This window comes from Psittacula echo (genome assembly GCF_963264785.1).
Source record: "Psittacula echo genome assembly, chromosome: 9".
Taxonomy (NCBI): Eukaryota; Metazoa; Chordata; class Aves; order Psittaciformes; family Psittacidae; genus Psittacula; species Psittacula echo.
In genome coordinates, this window is record NC_137745.1 from 9,271,257 (window position 1) to 9,287,899 (window position 16,643).

Sequence of the window (16,643 nt, forward strand, 5' to 3'; positions counted from 1 at the left end):
GTGAGCTGAAAAACAAGAACAACTCAGAATGCCAAAACCAGTGAAGGACATAACCCACTTCAAGTGTTTTCTATAGCATGGAGGCTTTTCATGGTGCCATGGAGATGCCCCGCTTCTTTTTACGTGCTCTGTGGGTCACATACACCTCCTGGCTTCAGGGGTCCAACAACAAGCATTGGTGTGACAGCGCTGGGCAAGGCCCTGGCAGGCCCAGGTTGGATTAGCCAAGTGAATGAATAAATACTGCTCACTAACTCAAAGGGGACAGTTTGCTATGAATTATGCTACGGGCACTTGGTGGTTTCACGTCTGGGCCACTACTTCTTGAGCACTAATGTATTAATTTCAAATAGAGCAAATTGAAAGAGGTAAATCAGGTCAGATAGTACCTATATTCTTCTTGTTCCACGCAGCTCTGGGGTGTAATCCTGCTCATTAACTTACGATGTGGACAACTTCACGTGTGGGACAGGGCCATCAGCTCAGGCTCACAGCTCTCAGAGAGCAGCCGGCTTTTCTTCCAGCTCCGTCTTGCAGTCCCTGACCCACAGCTTGTATGCTCTTTCCAGGGTCTCTTCACTAGTGTCATTAAATATCTCTGTAAAATAAGACTTCTAGTTAAGAGTACATCAGAGAAGCTTTTCCTGCTTGCGTGCGCTAACTTGCTATGGGGGAGAGTAGCTCTAAATAGTTTATGAGTCTGTTTTCTTGTGAGTGTGTAGGGACTGAGCTTCATGGAAATAGTCTGAATGGATACTGATGCAAGAGATCACAACCTGGTCCCATGCATTGCTTCTATGTCAGAGGTTAGTTGTTTTGAGCTTTACTCTTAAATCTTACGAATGTTTAATCCCAGCTACTGACAGATACTATTTAGTTTTCAAGTATTATTTCTAGGCACACTAGTATGTTTAATTCCTTTTTCTAAGGAAATATTAACAAATATTTTTAAGTACTACAGAGGAATTGTTTTTCCCTTATGACATTGTTGGTTTGTCTGCCAGAGCACTGTGTTTAGACTGTCCATTTGCAAACACCTTTGTAAAGCGAATTGGTTGATCATACTGCAATTAATTACACTCAGTCCTTAACTGAGTGGTTACACACAAGAGAAGGATCCTGTGTCTCAATGGGTGTATTGAGGTGTTCAGGAAAGCACAAGTAAAAGCAGGAATGTACAAGTGCAGAGCTAAGGGCATGTTTTCCAGCATGTCACTGTGGTGGATGCCCATTGCCCCCCAGGAACCCCCTCCTGGGTCCCCCTGATGTCCCTCATTGCAGTACCTGCTACACCGAGGCCGGTGGGGAGCGGCATCCGGGGCTGCCCCCCGCTGTGTTTCAGGCGCTCCATGAGGGCTGTCTGTATGAGGGGCCAGCTGCAGCCCCTGTGCCACACGGGCAGCTCCAGACCCCTCATGCACTGGATGATCTGCTCCTTCTCCTCGGCGGTGATGAGCCCCCGTGTGTGGGCAACGTATGTCATGAATGCCATGTCGATGTTCACAGCTTCTCCATGCATCAGTGCCGGCAGAACCCTCTGGAATGGAGCAAAGGCATGTGGGAGGGAAGGTTTGGGCTGGCAAATAGGAAATACGTAGATTTTTCTTTCTAAAAGTACTGAAAATTGACATTCAGCTCGCAGCAGTAAAAGTACAGGTTTGTTGGATGTTAGCAGCTTGTTATTTATGGGCTGCAGAGGATGATCTGTTTTATATATGTGATTAATTACATGTAGAATCTCCCCTAGGGATCCAGGATCTAATTTTCCTCCTATTCAAATCACTGATAAAGAGCACCATGGGATGGAAGGAAGAGCTCTAAATCTTGCCTAAGGTCTAATCTTCCCCCTTCATTCCTTAGTGGCAATTTCTGGTTGTCTTTGTGCTTAGGTAAGTGCCTGGTAAGAAGCAATAACTGGCCTGTGGTCTGAATAGGAAACACAGGTGGAAGTGTGGGGGAAACGGGGCATGGGTCTCTTTATCCAATAGGACCAGGCTGGGTGCATTGGGTGACCTGAGGTAGCATGCACAAACCTGGAGTTTAGCTACTTTCCCACACAGTTTTCATGCTGCTGACTGAAAACTTTTTTATTTCCTTTTTTTTTTTTGATGTTTTTGTTCAATGGATGTTGCAATATTTGTCACTCACCATTTCCAGCTCTGGGCTTATAAGGTGACCAAAATCAACCAGTCTGTCCAGGTCATCCTCCCAGAGGTTGGGAGCCAGCTCTTCCAACATGGTTTCAATGGCAATCCTAGTAGTCTGCAGTGCTGCATCCCCACGGTCAGCACAGCCACTGCAGGACTGGAACTTGGTGTCCAGCAGGTATTTTCCATGTCTCTTGAGCAGATCAAACAGCCCTTTGTGTTTCATGAGTGCCATCTAGGACAAAGAACGGAAGAGAGAATTAAAAGATAACTATGTGATCCCTGTATGTGCTGTTGAAAATGTGTTTCAATAGATGGAACTATAATATCACATTATCATATTATACACTAGCAAAGAAATCACAGAATCACAGAATGATTTGGGTTGGAAGGGACCTTAAACATCATCTATTTCCAACCCTCCAGTACCTGAGCACTTGCTACATGTGCAATTTCTACCTCTGCAACTTGAAAAAGTATTTCTGTAGACACAGTTCCTGGTTAGCATGTGTTTGTTTGGTGAATATTCAACAGGTCCCTAGGGAATGTGACCTGGTGATGTTACACATCTTGTCAGCTATGTGAAGCTGTGTGCAAAAGGTGGTGTGGAAACGATCAGTGGGGCTCAGGTAAAATGGCAGAGATGATGGGAGCACTTGGGATTGCTCTTTGGGCAGGGGAAGGTGGGAAAGCATTGCAGTATAGAGACTCTGAGGGTTCAGAAGCACTTTTGTTGTTACAAGTGTGTAATTTTTCACCCTCTGACTCAGGCATTAGCCCTGTCTTGCAGTGGGGAATGGGAACCTGTGGCTTTCCCAGTGACTGCCAGAAACCTCCAGGTGTCCTGGGGAGTTCCCACTGTGCAGCGCTGAAAAATGCTACTGATGAACTCATCTCTAACACACTTTGATAGCCTGAACCTTTGCTTTATCAAAAGTTTTCAAAGCTCTTCAGGCATAAAACCATTTACTGTGCACTTTCCAGATAATTTTAGATGTGGACTTTGTCTCACGGTAGATGGATTGACCACACTCGACATAGCCAGCGAGGTAGGTGCAAATGATCTGGCAGATTATTATTAATCCCCAATGTAATGAACCTCAGATTCTGTGCCAGCAGTTCATTTGAGTGCTGCAGATCAGCCTCAACAGGAAGATGCTTTTTTTTGCCTGGTTGTGCTGTGTCTATGCCTGTCCTTGAGTGCTGGGGTTAACTCCTCAGGGTTAGTACCAGGTGCTGTGTGTAAGGGAAGTTCTAACAAGTTTAGCAGCTGTAAGAATATACATATATATGCTCAGTGAGAGTTACAAGTCCCCATGCAGCCTAATGGCCCATCTTTGTTTCCATAAGATGGTTTATACAATGCCATGAATGCTGATGGACATTTTACCAGCATTGTGGCCTTTTGATACTTCAAAGGAATTTATAAGATGGGAGCAGATTTTTTAGAGGCCTATTGTGGACAAGGGGTAATGGTTTAAACTAAAAAAGGGTAGATTCAGACTAGATATAAGGAAGAATTTTTTATGATGAGCGTGGTGAAACACTGAAACAGTTGTCCAGAGAAGTGTTAGATGACTCAGCCCTGGAAATACTGAACGTCAGGTTGGACGGGGTAGTGAGCAATCTGATCTAGTTGAAGATGTCCCTGCCTGTTGCAGGTGGGGTTGGACTAGATGACCTTTAATAATCCCTTCCAACCCAAACTATCATTCTATGGTTTCAGCTTTGGAAAACTGCAGTTGCAAAATTTCATACCTTTAAAATTTCACCGAGGCCGTTGGAGATGTGTCGCCGAGGAATGCTCTGGATGAAGGATCTGTCCAGGAAACTGGCTACAGGGGGAGTGTAGCCACCGAGCTTGTTCTTACACTGCAGAAAATTCACCCCGGTCTTTGCCCCCACACTGGCATCAACATACGAGAGGAGGGTGGTTGGGACCCGAATGTAAGGGGTACGTCTTCTATAGAGCGACGCAGCCAGTCCTACGATGTCCAGGCAGACGCCTCCTCCAATGGCAATGATGGGCTCGGTTCGCCTGTCAATGCTGAAGTTCTGGACTTCTTGTAAGATCTTCAAGACCAAGTCCATGGATTTTGTTTCCTCAGTGGTAGGCAAGGCAAGGATTTTGTGCTGAACATTGTTCTCTTTAAAGTATTCTCTGACTTTGGAGCCATAAAGTTCATCAACGACTTCATCTATGACAATAAAGCGCTTCAGCTTCTTATTGCTGCTAGTGGCTAGCTCTAGTTGCTTTGGGTCAGTAATGTGACCCCAGAGCAGAGTAGTGTTAGCGGGATCCAGTATATTGTATGTTTCTACCACTTTGTAGCAAAAATAGATTGGAGCTTCAATCGTCCAGGAAATCCCAGCTTCGGAGATGCTTTCACCTCTGGCAATGGTCAGAAAACATGGCTTGAAATCAGTTTGTTCTTCTTTTGTACTTTGCATGTCTGAACTAGTTTAAGGATGTAGCTGGGAGGTGGGGAATGTGGAGTTTTCTGCCTGTGCACTGCAAAATGTGGGGTGCGAGGGTAGGATGGCTCTCCTGCTTTAGTACTGGAGAAACTTCCCATGTCTTACTGCACAGTCAAATGACAATTTCTATGTGGCAATGATCAGATAGGGCTGGAGCATGTTATTCATGCTGGGAGTTGAAGACCTCAGCAGAAAACCCCAGCAGAAAACCCCAGACCAATCATTTCAGCTTCCAAAATGTGAGTGGAGAAAAGATTGCCGAAGTTTTCCAAAGTATTTATGGAGGAAACATTCTTTGCCCAATATATGTGGGTGATAAGAGTTGATTTATTCCTGTCTCTCTACACACAGCCACACACCTCCATATCAAATAGTGCTTCTGCAATGCTCCAAATGGAGCCCTGGATCTCTTTACCTTGACAGAGGTATGATAGAAATTTATCCCAAATAGGGAAAATAGTGATTTGAGGGTTGGAAAAGATTTCTATACTGGAGTTTTAAAGGATAGACAAAAGCCTACAAAGCCAACATATAGTATCTTAAAACAGTGAAGAACAAGGCTCTATGACTCACTTATTACTTCTGTGGGACAGGGGGAGCAAGGGGAAAACAAGTGGCTGTTTTAGTTTGTTTGGAATCAAGAAAGAGAAACAAAAAAAGAGAAGGAAACTGCAAAATTATTTTATTTAAGACCTCTTCTTGAGCTGCATTTGGGTAAAACCTGAAAATTTCTGAACCTTTTTTTCGTGTTTTGAATGAGCAGATGGCTCATTGGATAATCAGATTTCCCGACATGCCCGATTTCTTTCCACAGGACTGAAGTTTCTCTTACAGTTCTAAATAGATGCTTCTCTGATTTCTTTACCAAATTGCCTCTAAGTCGAACTTCAAAGTGTTAAAGAAAACCAGTGAGGATTTGTACCTCCCAGAAATTTTCTTCTGGGCTTTTAAAATGCAGTATTAGAAAAAGCATCATTACGTGCATTTTAATGCACCAAACGTACACCTTTTAGCTCTACTTTAACTGCTTGTGCACCCATCTCTGTCATGTTACCCTTCTAAGAGACAGAATGGTTTTGAATGTTAATTGGTGGAATCAGCTTTGGGTGCCACATGGCACAGCTAGCATCCCTTGCAACCTAGGCCCTAGGTTCATCCTGCTATTGACTGAAGTCTGCTGAGATCCTGTTATATCTGCTGCAGCTCCATCTGAGCAATGCTTGTGGGCACCCACAGCCCTTTGCCAGCACTGGTGAAGATCCTTCCAACCTGCCTGAGTAAAGGGTTAGACTTGTGACATTAAAACCTGAGTATGAGAAATGCTAGAAAACTGTCATGAAAAACGTGGCTGTATTAAGGAAGACTCGCATCAAAATGGGGCTCCACGTGCTCATGACACAGAGTATCCTGTAATTAAAGGATAATTCAGTGGAAAGAAGTAATATCAGCAAAGAGCTGTATGCATCCCTGGGGAAAATTTGTCTCTCTCCTCTGTCTAAAGCAGCATTAGGTGACTTTGAGAGAAGTGATATGTATGGGTTTTGCTCCTGTCAGTGACCTACTGTGTTTATTTTTCCCATCTAGGCATTTCATTTATCTGCAGCTGTCTCTATAAATGCATCTCTCTCCCATGCCTCTGCATGAACATTTGCACACAAGGATTTCATGTACATACAGGAGGGAAAAAGAGCCCAAGTGCAGCATTCAGAAATCCCTGCCTGAGCTTTCCACAAGTTCAAAGTAAACCTCCCATCTATAAAAATTGAGGCTGTTGATAAAAGTCCCTCCATAACTTGGCTAAGTCATGCCAAGAACAGCAAATACCTGTGCTGCCATGTTGCACTTTGAAGCCCACTCTCCCATGGTTTTACACATAATGGTAGGTTTAAGGTTCTTCCATCTGAGATACATCCCACCAGGGAGAGACCACACAGTTTGGCTAGCCAGAGCAGTTGCCCATGACCAACATGGGCTCTGATACTTACATTTTTGCTTCGGAGAGAGTTATCTTGTCCTCGCAGCCAGAAAGGGCTTCTCCTTTCTTGATCCGGCACCACGTGCTCTTGACTCGCACCAGTTGGAAGTCTGTCTGCTGGGGCTCCTGTGGCACAGTGGCCAGGGCTGCTGTGGCAAAGGCCTCTTTGAACACCGGCATGCTTCCAGAAGGGAAAATCTCCCTGTCAAGAGATCTCCTGTAACTTGGTGGGTGGCTTTGAGGTGCCTTTTAAAGGCTGCAGGTGACCAGGTGTTGGGAGGGGAGGTCTTGTCTCCATGGAGGAAACTAATTACGAAACTAAGCTTACCTAATGCGGGATACATGTTAGGGATGGCAGGAGCTTTTGAAGACACGTGCAGGTACCAGGATGGGGTTGTATAATCGGCTGATTTTATAATGCGTAAGAAGTACAATGGAGTGCATACATTAACTTCCAACATGATGCCCTACAGCAAATTTAAAGTTATGAAAGGCAATTTGTGCGATTCGCCACAACGTTCTCCACTTTGCCGTGTGGAGCCTCTGGTCTGGTTGCAGCTTTAACCCTCTCTTGTGAGGTGAGGCAGCAGCAGGAGCATGGGGCAGGGGTCGATACCAACTGGTTAAACCTCTTTTGAGCTCACATTCCTGGCATTCTCTTGCGTTGAGGAACTGATTTTTCTTTTTTCAATGTTGTTTTTAGCTTTTATGGTTGAAACAAACAAATAGAGGGGCTCTTTGGGGGATGAGCTGAGTTTGGAGACCTCATCTCCTTGCCCCAAAGGCACCTTGGTTCTGTGGGGTGGAGTCAGCCAGAGGGATGAATTTGCCTTCTCTGGGAAGCAATGGTGTGGTGGAGTGACCAAGGGATGCACAGTTCATCTTCCAGCTGGGGCTTTCAGAGGGCCCTGGGCTCAGCTTGCCACACCAAACATTCCCTTGGCATCCAGCTCTGTGTGCTGAGCACAGGGGAGATCTTCCTTTGATTTCAGCAGCAGTGCCTAGAGATACAAACCTGCCTTCACCATCTTCTTGGCCGTGTCTGTAAAAGCTATCCAGAAACATAGCTTAAGAAAAACAAAACTAGACGTAAAAGCAGAGGCTGGAAAAAGTGATTCTTCAAGAGCCTATCGGACAAGACCACTTCATCACACTGAAGATGTAACTACAGCCAAACTCACTTAGGAACCTACGTTTACCTCAAAATTATTTTGGGAAAGAGCTATAAGCATAAACTTCAAAGCAACGTAGCCTTGCTTCAGGAAGGATAATAATTCCTAACATCTAGTTCTCACTGGATTGCAAAGAGGGCGGGTTGTTATCTCCATTTTACAGAAGAGGAAAATAGAGTCACTGGAATAGAAAGAACTTGCCCCAAATCACCTCCAAAGCTAGTGGAGGGTGGATTAAATGGCATACTAAAGCTTTTAGCCAGTTTATCAAATTCTAGTCTGAATTTTTAACTCCCAATCCAAACACAATTTGGCTTGCTTTCTGCAGGGACTACAGGTCTAATGCAGTTGGTTTACTAACTGATAAAATGGAATAATCTTATACATGCAAGGAGGTCTGTCCTCTTTGCCTTGTTTATTTGTTCTGATTAATAGCAATCCGCTGAGCACTGGGACTTGCTTTATTTGCTTTTCTTTCTCTCCTTTGTCCTGTGCATTTACTTATTTTCCATTTATACTTTCCTTTTCTATTCTGGGGGCACTGAAATGTCTTCAGTTTCATTCTAGAAGTTTACAAAGTGACTTTCCAATGCCCATTTGCTTGCCATGGCCAAGACCTGCCATGTCCTTGTACCACTGGTCCTGTAGAATAGATGCCAAGAGCCTTGAAACAAAGATCTGCTCCCCACAGCTTGTTCACCTCCTCTGCCCACCCATGGACTCTAGCCATGCTTTGCAGGTACATTGGGCTGGTCCTTGACTGAAGAAGCCCAGGGTGATACATCCCAGAGGTGAAAGATGCTGCTCTGGTTATGGGGTAGTCCATGTTTCCTCATTAACTTCAGTTTGAGTTTCATCTGTGTGAAGAGGAGATGGCTTTCTGACCTCGGGTCCATCACATGCTCTTCAGTTACTTTGCTTTAATTCCTCACCAGCCTTTTCTGCTCCAACTCTGCTGCAGGCCGGCTTAGGCTTTTGAATACTTGCAATGTTCCCACTTGCTTCTTCTGATGCTTCCTCCAGCCAGTGCACTCCTGGGACCCTTTCTGGGGGTGCAGGTCAACTGGTACCTGTGTGATACAACCTCCCTCTGCCCATGCAGAGATCTGGCCTCCGAGCTGGATCCAGAGCATCTCCGATATTCGGCTGTGCAGGGCAATGTCGATTTCATAATTATGGACCACTTGTAGGTAATCTGGGGCTCAAAATCCTGGGACTTTTTGGCCTCATACCTGGTGCTTTAGCTGGGACACATCTCTATGTAACCAGAAGGTTATGAAACTGGCTGATTACCTCCTTGAGACTCAGCAGCATCCTGGGGTCAGGATATGAGCATTGCTTTTACATAAAGCGAAGGCACTGAGAGTCTTCTGTCTCTTTTCATGTGAGGTGGGGTTGGATCTCACCTGCTCCTGTCCTCTGGGTGAGTGCAGGCGGGTGCAGCTGGAGCGGGTGCAGCCCCAGCCTGGGGGCATCCTCCCTGCGCATCCTCTGCTCAGGTGATTGCGGGGGAAGCCCATCCCCTCGACTAACACTGAGCGCCGACGTGCTGCTCTGCAGGGCAGCAAACCCAGGGGAGCAAAGCCACAGCAGCACCCTCTGCGGCCGGAGGACAAGAAGCAACATGCACAATCCCGCAGGTAACCTCCCTGTGCGGGGTGGGGAGCTCCAGGACAGATGGTGTGACAGGAGGGCACCTTGTGATGCCACAGTCCTGGGTCACCCAGTACCTGCAGAGATGTGACCTGCAGGCTCACATCTCTGGCAGAAAGGAGCAGAGGAAGGGTTTAATGTGGAGAGGAGTTTGAGGCTGAGCAGGGGAGATGTGTCTGCAGGAATCTGGAGTGGAGGGAGGAGGATGCTCCCAAGGGAAATCAATGGGGGGGAAGGTGGGCACTCGCAGTACCAGGAGAGCTTTGGCTGTGACTGATTTCTGATGGATTGGGATGCTTGTTTTATAACAATTTTTTCAGCAGCTTTAACCTTGCCTCAGTGTTTTCGATGCTAGCCCTGTGTGCCTGGTGTGGCACGCATGAGATATTTGCTGACTTTCTTGTCCCTGTTCTAAAATCAACAGCTGAGGGTGGGAATACAGGCTGCTCTGAACAGAGAGACATCGTTCTTTCACAGCCTCATGTGAAGCCCACTGGAGCTGCCAAAGACTACCCTTGACTGCCTTGGGCTTTTCAGTGTGTACCACTTACCCCTGCATCATGCACTGTCCTTTAGTGCGTATTAAAACAAAGGTGTGCTTGGTGTGCTGTCTGCCAGTAACTCCAGAGCCTCCCAGTGCAAGCAGGGGAGCGCAGGGCAGCATCCAGCTTTTCTACTGCTTTTCCAGCAGCAGAGCCCATAGAAAATGCACCAATTTGTGCATGTTTTCCTTGCATTCCCCTGAAGTTCAGGTGGAGTTTAGCACCCTGGTTCCTGCCATGAGCAGCAGCTTCCACACCTCAGCTACTTCGGCTCTACTCAGGATGCTCTGCAATGTTTAATAGAAAGGCAGTTGGGTTTGGCCCATGCTGCCTGCTTTTTTCCCCCTTGCGGGCTATGACAAGTCTGTGCTCCAGTGCATGGCCCTGCCTGGGCTCATGGGTGGTGGGTTTGGAGCCACTGAGCAGCCCCAGATGTGCCACAACCCCATCCTGCTACCGCTCCATCCATATGGTGGGCATACATCACAGCTGGGTTTAATGTGTTTGGGTCAAAAAGTATCACCAAGAGGCTGCAATTTTGTGTGCAGGATTCTGGTGGGTAAGGACATAGCTTGAGCATTGTATTGTAGCTTCCATAAACAGGGTGGCCTGGTATAATGGAACAGCTGAGGTGTATTTGCAGGCTAAAACAAAGTGGTGAGTGTTGTGATAAGCTGTTGTCAGTGCCTGAGGTGCCTTGGTGAATGAGATGGCTGGAACTGTTTGGGATGGTTTTATCAGACTGGTTTAGCACTGAGCAGCTCCTGCCCAAACACTCGGTACCTGAGCATAGAGCTGTCTGGCAGCACGGTGTTTGAGCGGATCAGGATCAATGCTCTGCCTTGGCTGGGAAGGGAAGCTCTTCTGGGGCTGCAATATTGATCTAGAGGCTGGAAGGTGAAATGGGAACCAAAAGCCCAAAAATGGGAACCAAAAGCCCAAAGATGGGAACCGAAGATCTGGTCCTGCATGTTTCGATGTGGTATCTTTGCTTTGATTTTCCCAAATCCAGACTGCCTCCGTGCCATCCCCTGGGCAGCACCCTACAAATTGGACCCTGTTATTTGCTTTCCTGGCTGAGCTCCCCCACCCAGAAAGTGCCATCTAAGCCCAAGCCTCAGAGTTTAATTTCACTTGTGGAGCAGCATGCCCTTCATGGTGCTGCACTGCTCAGGGGACTCTGATGTCCCCACATACAACTTTGCCTCCACCTGCAGTCCTGCCTCCTGACTTTAGTATGAACCACAAGTGCATGATTTCAGTCAGTAGAAGCTGCTAACTGCCCTTCCGCTTAGCTGTAAAACAGGCTGACTGCCCTCAGCATCTACCAAGGAAGTTGCTGGGAACCATCTTGCTGGCAACTGGGGTTCATTTCAAGAAGCTGCTGGAGGCTTAAAGCAATGCTTTCATACTCCTTCATAGTGGGACTTGAACTCCTCTGCTTCGCACTTGGCAGCTTTTTCCTCCCCTGAGTGAGCTCTCTTTTAGTTTTACTGGTGTTTTTTCTTTCTTTCTTTCTTTATTTATTTATTTTCTTTTCTAATTGTTTTTCCCCCTTGTTTGTATGGGAAAGATAATGCACAAGTAGATGGGGAAAGGAAAGACATGTCTGTGCATAGATAGAGCCAAAGGGAGGCAACCAGGTGATCTAGTTTAGTGCTTAATATAGTCCAGAAACTTTGCTGGGGTTGTGTAAAACTATGCACTGAAATGAACCCTATTTCCTGCAGGAACATAAAAAGATAGTAGTTACATAAATTTCCTCTCACCTTAGCACTCAGAGCCTTGAGCACAGCCTAGCCGGCCCACAGCCAGCCATGAGCTCTGCTTCAACTTGTCTGGTGCTTGCATAAATGAAGCCAATTCTGACCTCTGCTGTTGGCCCAAAGCATCATCAGGCTGCATAAAGCGCAGCGTTTCCTGAAGAGGTTGTGTAATGTTAGAGATGGAGTTGCTCTTCGCAGACGCTGCGTGCTCTCCCTCCCTGGTAGCACTTCTTGAGGCTGGTGTTATAACACAGGTTACAAAACAGCTGGAGGTAAATCTTGTTTTCCTCCCCTTTTGCATGCCAACGGATCCTTGTCTGTTACTCATTCAGAAGTGTAACATGATGATTACCAAAATCCGACATGGATTATGAACACGTTTTTCCCCTTAAATTGACAAAAAGCCTCAAGTGCTTGGCAGGGAGGATGAGCAGATCCTGACCTCAGGCATCCTGCAGCTGTACAGCAGGAGCTGGGTATGCTCACTCATGCAAACACACAGTGTGTCTTCCCACCACATGTAGCAGGGCTGAGGTAAACAAACTGACATGATCTGGGAAAGGGGTGGTTATTCCTGCATTATTTATAAACATTATTCCTGCAATTAATTATAAAACTACTGAAAGAGGTATAAGCTGCCCCTGATGGCGAGAGTTTGGCATGAGATATAAACCAGGGGCTGCTATAGCCAGCCTCAATCTGCCTTCCTCCTACATCAGATTGGGCTACTGCGAAGAGCATGATGCTGTTTAGATGACCTCTAAGGCTGGTCTAGGCTGTAATTCGCATGTAAAATGCACATATGTTTTATGTTCCTTGTCTGCTTTCATAATTTTTTTGTCATCTGGATAACGAAAACCAGTGAAGTTGTCTCAAAACCCAACAGAGTTGTCATTGTAGTAGCTCCAGAAAGCTGAGAAACGTTGTTCTGAGAAACAGACCTTTGGGGAGGTTTAGACCTTTCCCCATTCCCAAAGACATGAGTTTATTCATGTGGTGCCCCTTGGTACCAAGGGAAGGAGTGGTCCCCAGCACCTGGAAACCCTGGTGCTCTTCTCATGACGGGGTCATCTTGGTGTGCTGGGGGGGGTTATAGAAAGAGGCACTCAAAGTGGTCATCTCCACAAGGAGACTTGAGTCTTCTCACATCCTGTGTTGAGGATGGGTTTTAACCAAGAGTGGGTTAAAACACCATCAGACCCAGTGTTTGGGGAATATATCCAAGCTGATGTTTTAAGTAGATGGGAAAGAAATAGAGAATAGATAAGCCAGAAGCATTTATGCACCTCCTGCTGCATTTACATTCCTACAGTCTTTCTCAGTGGTGTGCTATGGGGGAGTTGCCTGTATGAGGTGATATTCTGATGTCCTCAGTGACTTTATACCAAATCTCTGCCTGCAGGCTCTGGGGCAGTTGGATGCCTCCTCAGTTTCCAGGACCCCACCAGAAACCCATCCTGGGATGGGGACATGGTGCCTGCAACAACAGCGGTTCCACATGGACAAGCCTTTACCCCACTGCTGCTGAGCTTGTTCAGGCTAGTCCTCCAGAGGAAGCATGTCCTCTTTTGTGGGGAACAAAATCCTGCCAGGGGCAATCTGCTCCACCTCAGTTACACTCACAGCCTACTTGCCTTGCGTATTTGAAATCTGGTCTCCCCAGTGCTTTCATAACCCATCATGTTCTCTTACACTTGAGGAGTGGACCACAGTTCTGAACCATGTCCTGTGGGGCCTTAGCTTGCTGAGGTCCATCATTGTGTTGCTGCCATATGGGTTTTCTGCGGTCTCAGGGGCAAGTACATTGCCATGGGCAACATTGGCATTGCCCCCAGGACAGGGTGATCTTGACCCTGGAGACGTTTCCACAGCCTTTGAAATGCTAACGTGTTGTGCGTGACTGTTTCTCTTTACCAAATAATCAGCCTGTGGCTGGGTCTGGCTTGTGAGAAGGTGTTGGGAGATTTGCCATGCGGTGCTGATGGGTTCAATTGTAGTTAGTTTTTGTGACCTGGGAAACAGAGGGTTCAGGATGGTGCATCACCACTGTGAGCTGTTGTGGCAGGTTGAAGGCAGAAGAAGGCTTAGGAGGTTGCATTCCTGCCACGGTGATTTGCTGCATCACCTGCTTAAAATCATTAGATGAAGAGTATCTTTGATTTTATGCCATCATAGATTTGGCACAGTAGTTTTTCATTGGAGTGTTTTCCAGTTCGGCTGCATGAGGATGGGTGTAGTCGTATTTGAGGTGTGAGCATCATGGGTTGCTCTGCAGACTCTGTGGCACAGATAGAGTGGTGCACAGGTTTCGGGGGCACTCATGCACCCTATTGGCACTTGGGTGGTGGAGATCCTCCTTTTTACAAAACCAGACCCTGTGCCTGCATGTCCTGGCCAGAGAAGATCTGTCTGGTTTTGCAAGAGCAGTTTAAGAAGCACCCTGTTTTCTCCATGGAAAAAGCTACCTAGAGGAGTGGGCTTCATATGGGGTTGTTTGACGATCAGTGATTGTCTCAGCACTTCAAAAGTGAAAATTTATGGTTTTGAAACATTCTTATCCTTTCCTCTCAGAAAAAAATCAGCTAGGAGGGGAAAAAAGGAGAATGCCTGCAACAGAAAATAAATTAGAGGTATAATATATTTGTATTTAATTTTGAAAAGGTTTCTGTGTTTGTTTTCATAGTCCTTCAAAAACCTGCGTTTTGTATGAAAAAAAAAAAGTAGCCCTTGCTTTTTGCAGTCTAAATTCCTCTTCTGCTGATTTGAGCAGCTACAAAATTATTGTTCTTCTTTTTATCTTCCATTTCAGAAACTCCGACTGGACTCATTGCTGAGAACCTTCTCAAAGCCAAAGAAATAGCCCTCAGTGATGCTCGTGTTCCTGAGCAGCTCAAGAATTACTTACAAAAAGCTCTCGATGTTGCTCTTGGGCTAGACCCCTACCTGGATGCAATGGCAGCTTCAAAGAGGTACGGATACTCCTTGGCAATATTGTGGGGTTTTTTTGTGATTGTATGAATATGTTCTTAGATTTTCTGTTCAGAATATGCCATAAAAGGGGGTCAGTGGAAGGAAGAAGAATGAGAGCTAACTGCACCCAAATAGCAGAGTGTGCACAGACGTGTGTGTTTGCGTCTGTGTGTGCCTATGGCCTCAAGGAGAGGAGATGAGAACAAAAACTCCTAACTCTCAGTTTTGTAAGAGATGGTACCAATTGTCTATTGACTGTGGCCATGTCCTGTAAAATATCAGCAATCCAACCTCCATACAGTGCCCTCTGACACGCTCAGAGAACGAGCCTCTGATCGAACTGGTACTGGGATAAATAAAGAGTGAAGAAAACCCACACCTCTGAATCTACCCTATAATAACAGCCTTTATATGCAGCTTTGATCTGCAAGCACTCAACAAACATTAATTAATCTGCTAACTAAATGACTCTAATAACTAAACTAATTAATTAAACTAATTTAAGGTATCATTAATTCAGAAGTCCAACTGATACCCTCATTATTCTTTTCTTGAGCTACAGTATATTACCCAGCCATGTGGGGTCTGCTGAACAATTCCCATTTATCAGTGTACATTTTGATATGTGGAAAAAGCCGGTTCTGTCTAAAATTGACAATGTGTAAACTGTTTCAGGCTGTGGATTACAGGAACGCTGAGCGTTCGTTCTGTTGCCGAAATAATAGCTGATAGTTGTTTGACTTACACTTGCTGTACGATAATAGCTATACATTATCTTATTAAAGTTGTTAAAGCAGTTGTGAGGGGCAGGAAAGAGGTTATATGAAATGTTCTGCTCTTTAAGTCTTGGATTATCTGAGTGTGGCTGACACGGGTTATGAATTCTTTCTTATTTTACTGAGGAGTTAGGGGGGAGCTATGGAAAAAAAAAAAGCTGAAATGGCTCTAAATTCTGGCCTGCAGAAGTATCACCAGCTATTTCTGGTGGTTACTTGCTTCACATAAGGTAATCTAATCTGTCTGGAGGCTATGGACTTCTTCCAGGTGTCTGTTCCCTCCTCTTCGTAATAGGTAGCATCTCACTTCATCCAGAGACATTGTCACAAGCCTGGCTTCCATGAAATAGCACCTGGAGATACCCTGTTTTTTCTCAGCAGTTTGTGAGGGAAAACCAATTTTTTCTTGTCTTGCAAAAAAATTTAGATTTTTCCATCTTTTCATAATTTGCAACGAAATCTTTTTTTTTTTTTTTTTTCCCTGAGAAAAGAAAAATATCACCCTAGAGCTGAGAAAAACCTGGCCAGCATGGCTGGAGACATTTACTCCAAACCACCAGTTGGACCAACTGGAAATGGGAAAGATTTGGAGTGGAGCAGTGGGGAATGCTCTCCTGCAGTCCCACAACCCCTTGTTCTTCCCAATCCCTATGGCTGGAGGGGCTGCCAGCACTGAGACAGGCCTATTGCCAAATGAGGTGCTCTTTGGACTGTAATTTGGGGATATTTGTGATGCTTCTAAGTTAATTTCTCATGCTCATGCACAGATGGACCTTTTTGAGGTGTTTCCTCTTGGTTGCTGGATTTATGAAGGATACTGAGATTTTGGGTTTTGTCATAATGTCGAAATTTACTTCTTTTCCCAGAAAAATTTCACCTGACCATGGCCCAGGGAATGCTGGAGGAACTGGAACCAGAGTTAAGCTGCAGGAAGAACGTGCCTCTGGCTCTTTGAATGGCAAGTTGATCAACCAAGAGGGTAAAATTGCACTGGATTGGTGTAAAGGTCACCAGTGAACTTCATCCTTCTCTGCTCAGTATTGAGTGGGGAAAGGGTGAATGGCATAGAGGTGCTCAGAAAACGCGGAAAATTATGTAAAAAGAAACATAAGAACTTCATGTAGGCTTTGATCTTCCTTTTGCATGAATTTTCTCTCTTCCCCA

At 45.6% G+C, this 16,643-nt stretch overlaps 1 protein-coding gene across 1 annotated transcript; it reads right to left on the reverse strand.

Moving 5' to 3' along the window:
• Positions 1–497: 497 nt before the first annotated feature.
• On the reverse strand, positions 498–6,780 carry LOC308225080 (2-epi-5-epi-valiolone synthase-like; the record flags this gene model as incomplete). The annotated part of the gene is made up of 5 exons (XM_080625542.1): positions 498–598; positions 1,285–1,537; positions 2,149–2,382; positions 3,906–4,605; positions 6,611–6,780. 5 exons carry the CDS (start codon positions 6,778–6,780, stop codon positions 498–500), a joined length of 1,458 nt encoding a protein of 485 aa, XP_080481668.1.
• Between the last annotated feature and the right edge of the window lie 9,863 nt (positions 6,781–16,643).